Source organism: Podarcis bocagei (genome assembly GCF_964188305.1).
Source record: "Podarcis bocagei genome assembly, chromosome: 1".
NCBI classification, from domain to species: domain Eukaryota; kingdom Metazoa; phylum Chordata; class Lepidosauria; order Squamata; family Lacertidae; genus Podarcis; species Podarcis bocagei.
In genome coordinates, this window is record NC_138125.1 from 129,258,907 (window position 1) to 129,278,798 (window position 19,892).

Below are 19,892 nucleotides of genomic sequence, written 5' to 3' on the forward strand. Positions count from 1 at the left end.
GCTCTTCTTGTGAGGTTCTCGAATCAGCATTGTGAGCATCTCCATTCCAAATGAAGGTAGCATCTCATGGATCAATATTTTTCACTGGCCATTTTACTAGCATGAAGCTACAGTATATCTTCATGCAACAGAAGTAAGGGAACAATTGACCAAGCTTTATAATGCATGGCAGGAAATTTCTTGTTTAGAAACTGACCAGTGTTTGTGATAAACCACCGCAAGCTCAGATGGGGGGAAAGTGGAATGAAACACTGACCCAGTCTTTCCCAGATCTGTGGGGGGATGAGAAGAGCGGGGAAAGTGTGTAAGCCCGAGGCTTTACTTCATTTTGTTCCAGCACATGTAAGTTGTGCTGCCATTGTGTTATGTGTTCAGCCCATTCTCTGTTTACCTCCTTTTTTCTGCCTATCCCCCCTTCATTTGCTCTGTTATCCAACTCTCTTTACATGCTAGAGTGCTTTCTTTCTTTCCCCATCCCTTTTTTCAGTACACCTTTTCTAGTCATCTTGTTCTGTGTGTTCTCCACTATTTCTGCTTCTTCTCTCTAAGTTTGGTGGCAGCACTACACAAGACTTGCTCTCTCAGATGTACCTCAGTGCCTGAGATACATGTGGGTTGTGCAGCATAGTTGACTGCAACAAACTGGAAAAAACTGGTGCCAACTTCAGGAGGAGCCATTGAATGCAGTGAGAGGAGAAGCAATGCAAATATAGTGATGCAGACATTCTTATATTTCCAGGTTTTTATGGGCTTGGGAGAGCTTATATATTTCTAGAAAGAGGTGGGAAAGAACAGCAAACCATGGGTAGTTGGAATTCCTTAGGAGGCAGCAAATGTCAAAGAGGAGACTGCAGTTGGCCGTGCACCTTATGCTGTGCAGGCCTGTGCTCAAGGCTGGGAGATCGCTTAACAAAATAACCTCTGGTGGGTTCCTTCTGATCCTGGCGAGCTCCTGGCTGTGTAGTTACTTGGTGACAGCAAGAATAGACAACCATTTAAATTCCCTACAAGTGCTTTATTGGGGTTAATGTGGGAAATTTTAAAATATCTGTTTGCTGTAGCTGCTGCCAGACACAGATGCCCTGGGGTGACACAAGTTCTGACTGGCCCTGGGTACCAGTTGCTAATTCCTGTGTTAAGGCATTGGAAAGCCTGAGCTCATGTCCTGTTTCAGGAATATATTTTGTGGGTATTTTTAGCTAACTCAGTTTTAATTCCCTATATGTAAAATAGGAAAATTAGTGGTGTATATAATTGGATTGTTCTGAAGATGAGTTTTTCAGGATTGAAAAGCACTTTTACACAATTAAAAACTATAGACATGATGAATAATATACTTGATTTATGGTAAACTGGACCTAGGAAGTTAGTGGTTAGAGCAAAGTGATAATGATTACAGTATAATGTGCTTGATGATTTATTTGAAACAACTCAATGACATAATCTCCTTCTGAAGACCTTTTCATAATCTATTTATTAATCTTTAATAAATGTTGAAGGATTTTTGTGTGTGCTTTGTTAGCAAAGAGAGAAAAAGAACTATTTCAAGTAGTTCACAGTTATTCTGTGGTGGTGACTCCTATAAGCTTGGCCTTGTGTACTTGAAAAACCACCTGGTTCCCTATAAGCCTACTTGACTGTTCAGACCCTCTTGGAAGGTGCTCCTCAGAGTGTCTCTGTCTTTTTGAAGGTGGCAATGTAGTCTTCTCAGTTGTTGTACCTTTGTATCTTTGGAGCTTCCCGCCCCTATTGGTTTGTCAAGTGCCCATCCTAGCTGCTTCTAACCAACACTTTAAAACATTTCTATTCTTTCTAGATTTTAATGAAATTTGATCTTACGGCTGTTTGAACTGATTTCTTGTTTATTGTTCTGCTTTTGTATAATTTTAATAGATATGTATAAAAATGTTTTTAGCTGCCTTGGGAGTCCTTGACTGAGAGGTGGAATAAGACTATTTCAATTTGGTGATGAACACTAGCTTAGATTGCTTTTTTAAATGGTTAGACAAATCCATAGATATTAGGTCTGCTAGCTAAGTGGAAATTCCACTGTTAAGAGGCAGTGCACTTCTGAAACCTCGGTGCTTCTGGGTGTACAGCAAGGGAGGGCTGTTCCTTTAGGACTTGCTTGTAGGCCTCCCAAAGGCATCTAGGATTCTGGATTACCTGGAGTTTTGGTCTGATCCAATAGCTATGATCTTTAATTGTGGATTCAACCATCTTTTCCCCTCCAGGTTTGATGATTCCTGTCTTTTGTGTGGTGGAGCAGCTGGACACTTCTCTCGAATATGATAATCGAGAAGAACATGCAGAGTTTGTTCTGGTTCGCAAAGATGTGCTTTTTAGTCAGCTGGTGGAGACAGCACTCCTGGCTCTCGGATATTCTCACAGCTCTGCTGCTCAGGCACAAGGTACTGCATAAAAGTATTTGATTGTTTAGTCACTAGCATGCAGTAAGTTCTTCCATAGTCTCGGGATGTATTCTAAAGGCAAATAAGGAAGCTAATAGTAAACCTTAAACCTGCTTACATTACATGGAGGAAATCCCATTGAACAAAAGCCACTTTGCCCCTTTTTGCTGCTGTGCCAAGCTCAGCTATGCCAGCATTTGGCTTAGTTTGTCATCCTAACCCAGGCTCATGGTTAAGCTCCCTGCAATCTAACCATGAGCTGTTAACCAACGTTTGTTCTTGGGTACAACATGTGGTTAGTTTGGAGAGGGCATCACCATGGGTCCAGGCTAAGCCAAATCTTGGCTTAGCTGGGGGTGGCAGCAAAAAGGACTGGAATGAGTAAAGTCACTGTGAGTGGCTCTTCAGGAGCCCACACATGCACGCTAAGCCAAAGTTTGGCTTTATATGATATGCAGACCAAGCCATTAGCAGATGTTCCTGATAAATATAAAGACTTTATAACAACAATAATTTCTTCCTCCAATAGAAATTTTATAGCTAATTGTTTCCTAACAATTAGTGAGACAAATTAAGGTAATTTGCTTCAGTTGTCTGGTTAGATTTTGATTATAAAAATGCTAGATTTGAGAGACCTTTCTATGAAGGAAAAAATGATTAAAAAACAAAGCCTAACTTTTAAACTTACAGTACAGAACTGAATATATTAATTGTTGTAACAGATAAATGTTTTGAACCTTATGTGTTATGCAGCTTGACGTGCCTTTTGTTTTCAGCATATGGGTTTACCTGGAGAGAAGCTGAACATTCTCTTACAGTTTTAGATGTCTTCTCTCTCTCTCTCTCTCTCTCTCTCTCTCTCTCTCTCTCTCTCTCTGTCTCTCTCTCTCTGATCTGTCACCCAGTTAAAGAAATCTTGGTTGTTCACATGAGCTTTAGTTGATTACTCATTAAATTTACATAAATTGAATGAGTGAAAACAATGACAAGAAGCATACTTAGTTTTTAGACGATGTATAGATGTATATGTGTATTATAGCCGGCATTGCCTTCTATGAGTGAGAAAAGAGAAAATGTTTATTTTAATCTGTAGCTTTAGAAGTACTTTAATATATATTTTAAAAGTCTGCTACCCAATTTATTCACAGTACCTTTTTTGTAGACCATAGGTACTGTTTATTCAGTTAATCTAAATGATTAATCATTTAACAGTACAATCCTTTACATGTATATTTAGCGGTAAGTCCCATTTTGTCCAACGGGACTTACTCTACTTTTTAGGATTGCAGCTGAAATGTTGAAGCCCTAACCAGCATCACCCCACCCTAAAAAGAGGAAGTTGCTGAAATTATTTATCTCTGCATTTTAGTAGATTCTTTATAAAGGAGTGGAATGATACTTCTTGAGTCAAGAAAAACCATTGGTCTTTGCTTTTTTTTGATAAATAATTTGGATGGTTTGCACAGTTATACTAATTTAAGGCTGTGATTCTAAGCATGTTTACTTGCAAATTAATTTCACTTAATTCAGTAGGCATTCTTGCTTAGCAAAGCTGGTTAGAATTGGACCACAAGTGGTTTTTAAATACTTTTGGGGCACAAACTAGTATTTTCATTATTTACTTTAAAAATGCCCCTGACAAATTTGGATATATTCTGTAAGAGTTTCAGTTGTCAATAAAATCTAGGTATCCTAGAACATGGACTACTAATAAAACAGAATTTTGAATGATTTTAAAAAATCAAAGCAGTGTGATAAAGAATATGAATCATCACCAGCTTTATGAGCGAGCTTAAGGGTCTAACTGGAAATAAAGCGTATGTGTAGTAATAGTCTAGCAATGTTGCACTCAGTTACCAAACATAAAAAAGCAAGAAAAGTGTTTTAAAATAACCACTTCATGCCATTTTAAGGACATTTCTTTTTGAATATAAAGGTCACTATATCCCACTGCTTCTGTCATGCTGAACCAGCTTCCTCTTTGACAGCACTATCCATCTTGGTTAACACAGTTGCTTAACATGTTGTGAGCTAACATGTGGAACATTCTGAATTAAGCAGCCAAGGCATCATTCTTGGCATCTACAAAGGGAAGGAGATCCCAGGAAAGGGTGCTTTATGGAGGCATGCAGCTTCATTCACTGACCCACACACTTGCTGAGCATTTCACTAGGGGAAGTATATGGGAACTCATGTGGAGGAAGAGAGATTGACTCAAATAGGCTACTGCCTGTTTCATCCTTAGGAAACAGTAGCTAGGCTAACAGGTTAAACATTTATTTTCTTGGCTTGCATATTTTGTATCTGTCATGGTCCAGAGATTGCTCTGTGTTAATCCAGATGCTTCTACGCACATTGGAGTAACTTAGAAAAAAATACTTGGAGGTAAGGCTAAGTGCTGCATTTTATTCTGGGGCCTACCACATCACACTTTTAAACACATTTTACTTCTAGGCATCCTCTGTGAAGCATCTGTGCAGTCAACTGCTGTGAGTTTCTGCAGAATTTGCTTACCATATAAGCTGACTTTCCAACCCACCATCTATCTGCAAATTGACTGTATGCTATTTTTTCCATGGACAAATGCCTTTCGAAATTTCAGTACCTTTTTTTGAATGAGGTGTGGAGTTGAGAGAATAGAAACTCAGGTGATATGACTGAGCTGCTGGGTTAAGAAGGGAAGATATTTCAGTTTTGATACTTGGTTTGTGGTCATAGGCAAACTGCTTGTCTCAGTCTTTCCCAGAAGGCAGTTTCTGGTAGGCTGGTGCCAAACATCTCTCTGGGAAGTTTACAAGCAGAAGATGAGGTCAACAATATTCCCATGTTGATTTTCACCAATATCTGGTATTTATGAGTGTATTGGGGAAAGGTTCTCAATAACTGAGTTTATGTTTGTGTCCGTCCTTGGCGTCTCTAGATGGGGGTGGGCAAGACTTTAGTCTGAAATTCTGGAGTGCCCCTGCCAGTCAAGATAGACAGTACTGAATGAGATGGACCAATGGTATGACACAGTATAAGGCTTTTCCTATATTCCTACATTGCCTCTGAGCTATCACCACTGACAGGAAATGTCTCCATTGACAGTTTAGATGTCTCAATAGACAGAATTTGAATGGTGCAGGGGAGAGGATCCAATAGTTAGGTGGGAAGTCGTGGTGGACTTGGCAGTGTGAGTGAGACTGGCACCTTCACCTCTTGGAGGGGTGTCCTTATTTTTGTTCTACTTGCCTGCAGGTAAAGGATAATATAGCTATTCAGACAGTACTAATGGGAATGTTTAAGGTCAAGTGTCTGATGTTTCTATCTAGGCAGAAATTAAATGTGGATTTAAGTGACTCAGTGAAGAGTTTTTGCTATCCCAAGCAATTGTGTCTATCTCTGTAGGAAAGTCTGCTTCACATATTATGAAATTCCTGGATAGAAGACACATCTGAATAGGAATTATCATTATCTACTTTGCTGCAGGCTGTCACATACAAAGGTTATACAGGGAGAGTCCTTTAAAAGAGGCCCCGTGGATACAGAATACACATGTTCCACAGGGCCTCTTTTAAAAGACTCACCCTGTATATGCAAGTAGTACATACAGCTGTTGAGAACGTCTTGCAGGCTACACACTGAATACATGATAAACCCCCTGCTTCTCCCCTGAGAAGAGGGACCGCAGTGGTTGTCCATGGAGCTGTGTACTCTGGTCCATGAAGCTGGTCCATGCATGTAGAATCAGGCTTTCAAGGACATGGGTGGGTCAGAAGTGAGAGGGCATAAACTGGATACACACTCCAATGTGCATTTGAGTGCAGATGCTCTCTAATCACATTACAGTATTTTCAATGGATAAACATCTCTGCTTGGATGCATATTTAGATATGCATCCCGTTTTAGCCCGTTCCTGATCCAGCTAAAGAGATCAGCACTTGGATGTCCATTTCCAATGCAGATCTCCTTCGTTGGACTGGAGTGAGGTGTGGGGTAAAGAAGAAAGCTGAAAGGGGATTAATGCATCTTCTTTATGCCCTGGCTCACTTTCCCCTGACTGTGTGGGGTTTTTTATGCATTCATATTTATAAATAGAAAGGCAATATTTTAAAATTAAAATTAAGAAACAGAAGGAAACATTGTATTTTGATATACCAGGTTTTTCATCCGTTTACCCCATTTTAATAGGGAGGGGGAAGAGAGATAGGCTGTAATGTAATAATATAAGAAGAAAGGAGCAAAATAAACCATGAAATGTTTTCATGGGGCTACATTTGTATATTTTATTTCTTAGATTATTTTGTATGTCTTTATGTTATATTCTCCTTCCTCCCAGTGTTAGGGTGAAGGGTTAAACTTCACACCATTTTCCTTTTCATCCTGTTATAGCTGCTTAGAAAAAATGCCCTGAACTGGCATTGGAACCACAGTTTCTTACAATCCAGCCCAGGAATGGGGAGCCTGTGTCCCTCCAGATGTTCTTGGACTACAGCTTCTATATACAGTACCTGATAATTGACCATGCTGTCTGGGGCCATTGGAGTTCGACAACAGCTGGAGAGCCACAGCTACCCCCACCCCGCCCCAATTTTGCGATAGCAAAGAGCTCAATGTCTTTGGGTAATTGTTCATGTACAGTAAAGAGAATCTGAGAGATGGAGGATGAGTCTGGGGAAAAATGTGTGAGTGCTTCAGCATACTGCAGTCATTTTTATTTACACAATAACACTACGACCGGAGCCTGGATAAAGAAATTGTATCTCAAGTGGCATCTGAAAGACTAATCCATGAAAGCCTATGACATTATAACTTTGTTAGAATTCACTTCATCAGATGCAAATGAAGTCTAGTCTATGAAAGCTCTTGCCATAATAAACTTTGCTCTCTGGAAATTATATCTCAAGTGTTAACCATATAATGCAAGCAGTTGATAGAGCAGGGATCCCTCCCCCCCAGATCAACAAGGGTACTGTTGTTAAATCCCTTTATTTTTGTTTACACTGTTTTCATTTTAGTCTCAAATGAACACTGATTGAAGAGTCACCTTTATTAACATCCTGTCTAGTCAAGTAATGGTTTAAAAACACTCAGTCACTCTTCAGTAGCACATACACCCACTTCTGTTTTCCAGCACAACCAGAGTTGTTGATGGTCAAACAAAGATAGAAAATCATTTCAGGAAAAATCATAGAGCCATTTATAAACAATCTCATAAGTTCCCATTCAGCCTCATGGAATGTTTCAGGTGTCCTTGTATCTATTTTACCGCAAGATTATACTTGACATCTATGTATTTGTTGGTGCAGAAGAGAAAATTTTAAGTTGTGACTTTTTCTTTATCATAAAATCAGTTTGTAATGTTAAAATAAATTCTTGATTATTCATGTGCTGTTTACAAGATCTTTGTTATAGCCCCAACCATTGGCCAGCAAAGGAGCAGCTTCTTCAGTGCTTGTGTCCCTCTTCCTTCCCCACAGTGGCGTAGCGTGGGGGGTGCAGGGGGGGCCGGCCGCACCGGGCGCAACATCTGGGGGTTAGGGTTAGGGGGCGCAAATCCACGGGTTAGGGGGCGCAAATTACTTGCCTTGCCCCGGGTGCTGACAACCCACGCTACGCCACTGCTTCCCCATTCCCTTTTCCTTTTGGATTTTCTGTTTATTAGACTGTGACCCTGCTGGCAGGAACTATCTTATCTTCTAATATATGTACACTGCTTAGACAATTTTGGGCCTTTTTTATAAATTTAGTAAAAGACAATATTTAAGTTGAATTTATTATTTAATAATTATAAAGTTTTCTCAACTAAGAAAAAATATTTTTTCCTATCCTGCATACACCTGAGTAGTATAAGTAATTCACACTGCAATCCTATTTAGAAGTCAGCTGCATTGACTTCAGTGGGACTTGATCCCAGCCAGATAAGTGTGTATAGGATTAGAGACTCACAATAAACCGGCAGTTTATGTGTGATTGACTTACATGATTGTAGCTTTGTACGGGTGGTGGAAAAATACATACCGTATTTTTCCGTCTATAAGACGCCCCCGTGTATAAGATGCCTCCTATTTTTGGAGGCTCCGATTTAAGAAAATAAGGGGAGATAGCCCCCATGTATAAGATGCCCCCAACTTCTAGACATTATTTTTTAGGAAAAAAAACATACACGGAAAAATACGGTAAATAAATAAATGGAGAGCTGAGGGAAACAGTTGGAGGGGGCTGTCAAAAATCTTGTGTGACCTTCCCAGAGTTCAGTAAGGAAGGTGGAGGGCTTAAAAAGCTCTTTATGCACTGTGTTTCCCTACCGCAGAGTTTTAAAACTCTCCTCCACCTTGCTTACTGGGCACTGGGAAGGTCGCATAAGCTTCTTGAAGGCTGTGGGATGCTCCTGTGAGCCTTCCAGAGGCCTTCTGCAACCTTCCCAGAGCTCAGCAAAAAAAGGGATAGTCATGTGGGGGCTGGTTCCAGGGGTCCTTCTGACTCCAATTTTGCCTTTGCACATGGCCCCCCCCCCCCCCCGCAAATATAACCCCTGTGTAGCTTGCGGGCCTCCTGTATTTGTGTTTGAGCAGCTTAAAGCCGAGCAACTGACAGGCATTTAACCTACGCTTTTCTTTTCCACTTGGCTTCTCTGCTGTAGCAAAACAGTATATAGTTCACTCACTATATATTTATAACATATACTCATCTGTATGTTGGTAGGTTCTTACTATAAACTTAAACACAATTTTTGTGAAGTCTGCCCAACTGACTTCTATGAAATTTATTCACAAGCATGTTTAAAAAAACACTGACCACTACCCCTGCAAACTGATGCATTAATTGACATTTGTAATAATGCACCCTGGATGGTAGGGTAGGTGTCAAGTGGGTAATCCATTTAAAATTACAATACTAATACTAACAAATTTCTGTTATAATCCATGAAATACCTTGTGTATTTGATCTTAACAATAGGTACTACAGGGTTTTTTTTGTGTGTGTGTGTTTTTTGGAAATTGAGAGATTTATGATGCTGATCTTGTGCCGAACACCAGATTAGTATATTAAATACATGCATATTTAAAATGCATTTCTCTGACAGATTGCTTCAAAATAGTTGGATGGCTTAGAATTTTAAGATAAACTTAAGGCTTACTACTTTAAAAATCTTTATACAATTGATAGTATGGAAAAAGGTTGGTCTCGCACTGGGGAAATTAATGTCTTAATACTGTTCAGCTACCATATTTCCTGCTCATTATGTTTTCATGTTAATTGTACATTATTCTTACTCAAATGAGTTCAGAGAAGTTTTAACATAGTATTTTGGCCAGGGCCAGCATGTTGCTATATAATTTTTACGACAACTACTATTCACTCTATCACAATACTTTTGGTCAGTTATCTCTAACCATTTTTTTTTGGTACGCATGAGGTTGAAAGAGAATGTGTGTGCCATTCATGACTCTTAGCTTTGTCTCCCCCCTCCCTTTGCATATTTTGTTTTTGTAATATATTTACTGCATAAGCATGGTTGGCGGAGTTCTCCTTCAGCTCCAGACAAAAATCGTTAGTGGACTAAGTAGTAGATGCTTCCTACTTACACTCCCAATGGAAACCCATGCTAAATATGTTGTTCATCCCAACAGCCGTTAACAGGGTGTTGTCTTTCCAAGTCTGTAGCTTTTCAGCACCCTGTGTAAATTGTGTGAAATACTTGTGAGAGAAATGGTGAGGGGAATTTTTTATTTTTAACACTATCTGGCAGAGATCAACTTCTGGGCAAAGAGGGCTTGCCAAGTCGCAAACGGAGTAATAGAGACAATCTTACATTTTTACTATTACTTAATTTATTTAAGGCTTGAAATAAATTATTAATCTATACACTGTTTAGTGAAAGTAAAATTGTTGTTTTAGCAATCAATTCAACCCCTTCCTCGCATGCAAGTTACATACATTTAGTGTTTCATCCTTATAAATAAATAAATAGGTAATTTGACAGTAACGTGTAATGTTGTTACAATAAGAGTGGCATTGAAAAACATTATTTGTGAAGCATTTTGAGATTCTGGTTAAAAAAAGCATGCATCTGGTAAAGTGGGCTCTAGTCCACAAAAGTTTATGCCATAATAAATTTTGTTTTACTTTAGAGCTAAAGAGCAAGTTTTCCCTGGGAACGGAGCAAGGCAGGGGGGAAATCACCTGGACTGTCCCTAGAAAGCACAGGTCAAGTGGAAAACCACTCATACCAGCACTTTCTAGGCATGGGATAAATAATAATAATAATTAATAATATTAACAATAACAACAACAACAACAACAACAACAACAACAATAATAATAATATAAAAATAAATAATAATAATAATAATAATAATAATAATAATAATAATAATAATAATAATAATAATAATTTTTATTTATACCCCACCCTCCCCAGCCAAGGCCAGGCTCAGGGCGCTAACAAGCAATAATAAAAATAAGTTGAATGAATACAACTTAAAAACAAAATTAAAATACATTAAAATATTGAAACATTAAAATATTAAAATGTAGCCTCATCGCAGGAGGAGAAAGGAAAAGAAAAAAGAAGTAGAAGTGTGGGTGAGCCCCAACTCTGCAGTCCAAACCCCTTTGCTCCAGGATGGGTATGTGTTGGATTGGGTGGCAATTAGGCTGTGGAAAACCCCTAAATGGGGTGTTCTGGGGGAGAGTCTGAGCCAGTCCAGGGTCCACTGGATGCTCAGCAGGCCCCACTGCCATCACAAGATAGCACTAGGCTTGAAATAGGAGCATGCTCCACCCATGCCTTTTGCCCTGTTCTGTATTAGTGATGGGATTATGGATGTGGTGGTTTGGTTGATGGGGCTACAAATGTGATTATTTGGCTCCTGATTTACTGACATGTATCTATAGAACACAGCTTATTAAAACATGCTTTCTGTTTTCAGCTTTGTATTCTTTAGGTGTACACTTATAAGTGTGGTGTGTAAAGTAGACTCTCCACCCCTCTCAGTCCCCAGAAAACTGAATCATTGTGTGGGTCTAAAGGCCCATGTTCAGCAAAACAAGTAGAGTAGTATCTTGGATGTTTAAAAAATGCAAGTATTTAGCAGAAGACTTTCAAATGGTTCATAAATAGGCAGCTTGATTCACTTTGTTTAATTTCTTAACAAGATGATTATAGAAGGAAAAGTCACTATGCACTTTAAAAGTCATGTGACTTTGTGATGCCATATGATGTCAGTACACTGCAATGCCTGGCTTTCTAAAATTTGAGGGAGACCACCTCTGTAACTCTCATATGAAGAATGGAGTATTTATTCATGCATTCTAAACAGCAGCATAAAATATTCCACAAACCTTAAAATGGGACCACATGACTGCTTCTGGATAAGCAGTGCAAAGCGTCACCAAGGCAGGTATAGTGGTTTATAGAATCACATTTATTTTGCTTATGATACATTCTTAGGATACAAGTTTTAGGGTGGTCTTTTTGTTGTTTTTTGCTAATTCTTTCTGTAGGGAGTGACTGAATGTAAGTGTGAAGAACTTGTTGCAACAACAAAAGCAATATGTAACTTCTTTCACCCTGAAACTCCATTGTAGATAAGGAGCAATTGGGTTTGCAGGATTTCTGTGAATGACTGAAGAGAAGCCAAACAGTGCTTTGTTTATAAAGCTCAAATAGTTGACTTCGTCAATACTGGGCTATTTGAATGATGGGAGGGAGGAGGATAAAGCAAACTGAGACACTAGTTCTTAAATGTAGGTCTTTTAAGGACCAGCTGGAATGAAAAGAGTTCAAGGAGAAGAGGAGCAAAAAGGTCCTGGTCTCTCAGCACAGCTGATGGAGAGGCTCTGCAGTCCCATCTCTCCATCTGTTATAGCCAGATAGAATGGCTGCTCATTCATATCTCCAGAATTCTTCTCCCCCCCCCCTTTTGTTATCACTCCAAGTACAGTGGTACCTCAGGTTACATACGCTTCAGGTTACATACGCTTCAGGTTACATACTCCGCCAACCCAGAAATAGTGCTTCAGCTTAAGAACTTTGCTTCAGGATGAGAACAGAAATCAGGCTCCGGCGGCGCAGCAGCAGGAGGACCCATTAGCTAAAGTGGTGCTTCAGGTTAAGAACAGTTTCAGGTTAAGTACGGACCTCTGGAACGAATTAAGTACTTAACCTGAGGTACCACTGTATGTTGTTGATGGATGCATTGCCCATCTCATCCCTTCTCCATTGCATGGGGACATTTCTCATCAACTAAATGGTCATGATTTCAAATAAAATGCCCTGGATTGATTGTATTAACATCTGAGTTCAGATGCATACGAGCAAAAGGGGGGGGGGGGGAGTCCTTCGGGATTTTGGAGCAATGAAGTCTCCTCCTTTAGTATTTTTCTTCAACATATGCCTTACTGTTAGAAGTGATTACCTTGGCTCCTTGGAGGGTACGGTCGGTGTGTGTATGTATGTTTAATTTATATGTCATGAAGTTGTAGTTTGCAGAGGAGAAATGCATTTTAAAGAAGTACTTTTTTTGAATGGCAGCCAATTCAATTTGGAATATTGCTTATTACAATTAACCAGACAGATTCTGCTTGTTTCTCTGTCACTGAATCTTGCCCCTCCCAGAGTTGGAATTTTGGTGTTCTCTGTTTAAGCTAGATGCAGACCAGATCCATATGTGAGTTAGAGCAAAGATCTCCCTCTTTATACCAGAGCTTAACATTTTCCTTTCCACGGTCCATCCCCCAGGGGCATCCATATCCATCTCTTACTTTACGAGCAATTTTCAACCATTATTTAGAAAAAAGATTGATTTCAATGATACATTTTAATGAAATTTACCATTTGTACTTCAAATGCTTGCGCGCTTCCCACAGGCATCTGGTGGACTATTGTGAGAATTGGATGCTTCAGTAGATGGGTCATTGACATGATCTAGCAGGCCCCTTCTTATGTTCTTACATAGGTCCTGACCAAAAGTGCATATCAATTGCTACATGGAACCATTAAAATGTTTTTAGTTTAAAATTAAATGCACATTTTAACAATAGTTTTTGTTTCATTCATTAATTAAATATATATATTTTACCCTGCCATTTTGAAAAAAAAGAATGTTTTTGAGGTGGCTTAAAAATAGTAAAAGTAAATAGTAACAGAGTAATCCTAACTGGGGCCAGTGACAATCATAGCAGTGGAGTCATCACTGCATCCGAATCCCTGTCCTCCTCCTGCCAGTAGAGCAGAACTTAGAGGGGATGGTTTTATGCCAATTTTTGTGGTGCCAGCTCCAGGATGGGCACAGCTGAAGCCCTTGTGGGGATCCACAAGGCTTCAGAGCTGACAGATCCAAAGCCTCTGGCACCCTGTCCCCAAATAACCAATTATGGGGCTTTGCGTAGGTTATTGTTGGTGGGAGGACTACCAACAGTAGCTTGCCACCCACTTGTGTAGAGGTTAGACTTTCACCTCAGTGGACTGCACCCCCCCCCCCACCAGTGGAGGCTGGTAAGGAGGCAACTGTGCAGCTTTCTACCCTTCCTCCACTATCTCTGAGAGCCAGTGTGGTGTAGTGGTTAGGAGCGGTAGACTTGTAATCTGGGGAACCGGGTTCGCGTCTCCGCTCCTCCACATGCAGCTGCTGGGTGACCTTGGGCTAGTCATACTTCTCTGAAGTCTCTCAGCCCCACTCACCTCACAGAGTGTTTGTTGTGGGAGAGGAAGGGAAAGGAGAATGTTAGCCGCTTTGAGACTCCTTCGGGTAGTGATAAAGCGGGATATCAAATCCAAACTCTTCTTCTTCTTCTTCTTCTTCTTCTTCTTCTTCTTCTTCTTCTTCTTCTTCTTCTTCTTCTTCTTCTTCTTCTCTAGCATCAATATTAGCGGATTAGGATTTCAGTCGAAAGCATCCAATAAACTACAGCAAAACCAAAACACCAGGAAGGCATTAAAAAGTGCAACAAGGCATTTAAACTTGGAGCATACAATTTAAAAGAGATAAAATCAATCAGCTAAACCTCAGATTCTAAAATGGCAACCAATAAAAGAAAGATGCATTACGAATTTTCAAAACCAGGTTGAATAATATAATCTATATTTGCATGAACTCAGGAGTAGGAAATGGGTGTATGGAACAATATGGAGACTTCCAAAGATGGGGTGCCACTATGGAGAAGGCTTGCTTTACTGTCATTGCCTGGCTAACCTCCCCACAGGTAGTGGTGCCTTGTATAATGGGTGGGGTCATATTGGAAAAGGGGATCCTTGAGGTGTCCTGGTTTCAAACTGTGTACAGCTTTATAGCCAAATACCAACATGCCCAGAAATGCATGGGAAACCTGTGTGATTCTTTTAAAAGTGGTGAGATTGTTCCATGTAACCCAAGTCTCAAAATAGAGTCTGAAATATCAATTGTGTTGCCTCTATATCTGGGCCAATATTTTGACTGTTCTTTGGGAAAAAACCTTTAAAATTAAATAACTGCTCCTAAAATAATCAGCTTCAGAAAGCTTTATTTAATTCTTGGACTAATTGTGTTCTCTTCATAGAGTTTTTATTAATTCAGTCTAGTTACTTAGATTAGATTAATTTAATATAATCTCTGAGTTAGGGCTCTGTCATAATATTTCCCAAATGTGAAGCGGCATCTATTACATGAGACTAATCTTCATGCAACAAAACGCAAAACTTCTATATAAAGTTACACGGCACTGAACTGAGACTGATACTTTATATTATTATACATTGGTTGAAGGGGATGGAGGAAAATAATGCAATCTTATATACATGCCTACTCAGGAGTAAGCACCATTGAGTTTACTATTAGCTAAATGCATATTTGATTGCAACCTATGTCATATATCAGATAAAAGCAGCAATGTTAAGCACTTCACATTCCCATTCCTATGTGGAGATTACAAGAATTGAGTGCAAGACCTTCTGTATGATCTGTGGTCCTAGGTGTTATATATGTTCACAGAATATTAACATGAGCAGGCTACAGTACTCTGTTCTCTTCAGCTTTGTGTTACTGTCAAATGAGCATTTTCTTTAAATAAAGGAAATAGAGCTATGTGGGAACCACATGCAAACCAGAACTCAGCTTTCTTACTGCTTCAGAACTAGTTTTACCACAGCAGAACTGTGTTGGTTTCTCGGTGGGCTGTTCATTCAGCTCATGGGTCAATTTGTGTGGGATTGTGGGAATAGTTCACTCTGTTAATGACATGGAGATGTTGCAGCCCGCATAGCTAAGCCAATTTTTCTGTAGCTTTCTTCTTGGTACCTAGGGGTAACAGCTATATTAGGAGATTTATTTGAAGTGGAAAGTCAATGAGACCACAATCGGACTATAACTCAGAACTTACAACAGGACCTCTCTTGCATGGACTGACAAAGTTGTCTAGGAGAAGAAGGCTTTGGTTCTGCTCAAGTCTCATTGTTTACAATAGGAAGGGAGGAGGTGTCAAAAGAGAATCACATGCCTATGCATGCACACAGCCCTCCGCACTATTACAATCATGATAAACATCATCTTAAAATTTGCTGCTTTGATTATGACCCACAAATGTGTCTGTAATACGCCCCTTTAGCACATGAGCTGCCTGCTGGCCTGTATCTATGTGTGTCATTATTTAAATTGTGATCCATTAATAAAAGAGAAAATACAGAGAAGGAAACTATTTTGTAGTAGCACTGATCAGTTTGAGCAATATGGCAAGCCCTTTGCTTATTGTTTGTATTTAAATCTCTTCTGAAGTTTATAACATGATAACTAGACATGCCGACATATCTTGTCACAAGCAATCTTTAGCCAATTTGGCAGCAATTCTATCTTTTATTGAAATTTTGATCAGAAATGAACTCCGATAGAATTCTTTTAGAAGACAAAAAACAAATGTTAAGTTTGGGATACTTAACCAAGTGAAGGGCCTAGTGTAGGCCTATTAATTCATAATAAAACTGATGGTTCTAGCTGGAGAATTACCTGTTTTTAATTCTTAGAATTTAAGTTCTACTCAATAACATTGAGCCTATATATATAAGTGTATACTTTAGAACAGCGATTTAGTGATTGGAAGAGAACCAAAGTTCCCAGTCCAGCAAAGCTAAAAGTATCCAGGAAATGAATGCTAAATACTGATCCTGCAACTGAAGGTCACCCTTCTGTTCCGTTCATAAATGGAAGCCTCCGAGTCAAGCACATTGGTTAAAGTGTAATTCACTATGTGTGGTTTTCCAGGTGATTTGTAGGTGCATATGTCACTGTTATCACATTGTTTATTCCTGTTTGTCCACTGAACTATTTATTACAGTAGACCTGAGGCTTATGTGGTGAATGTGGGGTGGGGATGGCTCCTTTTGTATTGACATTAACATAGTAATTTGCAGCACACAATAAACATAATCATAAATCAATGCGCTGGTGAGCATAATGCTTTCCTTGGAGAGATATTATGAGGTTTAATTAATTAATGTTGGTGAAGTGTTTCGAGATCCTCTGTTCCAAAGCAGTTTGGAACAGCGAAGCAGTGTTGAAGTAAAACCTTGCCATCTATTCTTACCTTATCATCAGGGCCGGCCCTATGATAAGGCAGAGTGAGGCAGCTGCCTCTGGTGGCAGATGCTGAGGTGCAGAGAGGGGACAGAGCAATGAGTGCCATATAGCCTGCCTGGTACCTCCTATGGTAGCCTGCTGCCTTAAAGTACAGTAGAAGATACTGCCCTACTTTCACCAGTATTGCAATAAGATTCAACTACCAGTGAAATTGGCTTCTGTACTTGCTGGGGGAGGCTGCCATCTTGTCCTTTGTCTCAGGCAGCAAAATATATTGAGCTGGCCCTGCTTATCATGCAGACAGTGCCATATGCAGAATTATACAAGTGCAGATGCTTTGTAGCATTCATTCAGTTGCTACACAAGTGCTAAACTGTATCGGGTGCCTTGCTGGGAACTAATGGCACTTTAAGTGCAGCAAGAACCTTTGTGGCAGTTCATGAGTGTAGGTGAAGGGAGTTGATACTAACCCTTGCTTTCCTGATCGGCAACACCTGAGCCAGGCAGTATAGATTTATTATTTGCTATGCATTTTATCGTATGTAATCAACCTGCTAGAACTGTGAGCGCTTTAACTGATATAATGAACATTAGTTAGTTTTTGTACCATTTGGTGTAGTATTGCCATGTAGTGGCTGCTGGTTATGTTGACATGTGATTCTATAAGAATCAGAGGTGCCATCTTGCACCTAAGATTGGGGGGCCCTGGCATGTGACGTTGCATCATTGGGAGAAGGCCGAACACGGAGCTCAGCATGGAGTGGCTTCCTCTCGCATGCTTAGGAGAAGCTGGCATAGGAGTATTATCTTAAAAGGTAAAGGTAAAGGGGCCCCTGACCATTAGGTCCAGTCGTGGCCGACTCTGGGGTTGCAGCGCTCATCTTGCTTTATTGGCCGAGGGAGCCAGCATACAGCTTCCGGGTCATGTGGCCAGCATGACTAAGCCGCTTCTGGCGAACCAGAGCAGTGCACGGAAACGCCGTTTACCTTCTTGCTGGAGTGGTACCTATTTATCTACTTGCACTTTGACATGCTTTCGAACTGCTAGGTTGGCAGGATATCTTAAAAGATGTCAAAATAAAACCTTACAAAGGAAATCAACTACAGAGTATCCTTTCTACATTATTTATAGAAGCAACAACACCTTTTGGGGTGTTCAGGTTATTCCAGAAAGCATAATCTTCTTTTATAGCATATCTAGAGCCATGTAATTGAATGCTGCACTTACTGAACCACATTTATGTTATTTATTTATTTATGAATTCCATTTTACAGCAAACACATTCAAAAGTTAGTTCCCCAAAGAGAATTTAATATTAATCTTAAGAACTTTCACAGGTATGGTACTTTTGCAAGGGAAACACAACAACATAATCAGTGGGAACACTTAAAATGAAGTGTACTACTATGACTTAAGCAAAAGTTTAAAACAGAGAAGACTAGCCTAAACCTGTACAACAGCAGGATACAATCTGCTTATCTTTCAAATTTGAAATGGCAAGATACCCTAAAATATCACTTGTATATTCTTCTGCTAAGATAAAGTCTTAGACTGAGGACATGCGATCGTCTGCTAGAGAGCATGGATTTGTACTTTCCTTAGCCTTCCAGGGCCAAGTAAACTATTGTCCCATGATACAGGAAACCTATGATGAGTGGTTTTAGAAGCATCACTTCTAGGAAAGAAGACTAGCAAGTCCTTTTCTGACTTGAGCAGGTGATGCCTCCTGTTGATGACTGCCTCTTTCATTTCAAAAGCAAGGTTTTTGTGTGTGCCTGAAAAGGTTATAGGGTGGGGGGGGGGGAAACATTCCTAACCCTCATATTTTTTCTCGCTCTTCTTGTGAGCCCTTGAAAGGTCTGTCAAATACTTTAAAAGATATGCAAGTAAAGCCTGTAAACCAGAACTGAAAATCAGTGAGCTAATCACTAATCACATAGCACTGGCTGAAGGAACAGTATGCATTTTCAGTACTGTAACAAAGAGAGAGGACTTGGAGCAGGTGTTAATGCGCAAAAAGCACTGAGCGTTATGGTAACACCTGTGTTTCTGTACTGTTAGCCAATACAATTTCTTCTTCATTTGTAAGGAAGAAAAGGAAAAGCACTGGTAGCAACAGAAACTAGCATTATGTTTTCTGCATTGCTTTTGTGCTAATTTCATAAAACAGCTCTTAGTTCTGAAACTTTCACTGCTTGTTTCCCCCCCAGTGTTGTTGCTTTAAACTTTATGGATAATATTGCCACAGAAATTCCTTTTATTGACTTACGAGAAAAGCCTATTGAGTCATATAACCACAGGGGCTCTACGTATTATTATCCTAATAATAATAATAATAATAATAATAATAATAATAATAATAATAATAATAATACACTATGTATTTTAAATATAGGAAGTCAGGTGTGTTCCAGCACTATACAGTTTTATGATTCTTTGTAGAACTTTTTAAAGGATTGTGTTGCTTACTCTAGCAAACTAGCAAACATAAAAAGTAAAATAGCTCGAATAATTAGGAAGTCAATTAGAAGACATATATAATGTAACAAGTGCATAGATATGTCTCTCACTTGGTTCTATCTCATTTTAAATGTAGTACACACTTTTATTACAGAATATGTTATTGTTTCTTCTGTCCTGTTAAAAGTCAAGATCAAACCTATATTTTACCCAGTGAAGTATATGGATTTATTTCAAGATGAACTTTATAATTCCAATAAGAAATTGAAACCTTCGATTTATCAATGCACTTGTCCTATCCTATTTATTAATTTGGTTGTATAGGCTATGTCCCATATCCTTTTTTAAAAATAATTTTAATGAAAAGTTTTCAAAATAAAGTACAATAAAAGACAAACTAATCTGGAGAAAATAAATAAGAAGCAAGAATAAGAAAAAAGAAGAAAATAAAATAAATACAAGGTCCTCTATCACAATTATATCTTAACC

The 19,892-nt window shown here is 39.2% G+C and overlaps 1 protein-coding gene across 2 annotated transcripts in view; it reads left to right on the forward strand.

Annotated features, from left to right (window-relative positions):
• The window catches only part of SATB2 (SATB homeobox 2), a 118,426-nt gene that overhangs the window by 24,370 nt on the left and 74,164 nt on the right, over positions 1-19,892 (forward strand). For both annotated transcript variants that reach the window (XM_081167009.1, XM_081167010.1), the window contains exon 3: positions 2,235-2,411. In XM_081167009.1, the coding sequence (XP_081023135.1) occupies positions 2,235-2,411 (177 nt within the window). The remainder of the gene's footprint in view (positions 1-2,234; positions 2,412-19,892) is intronic.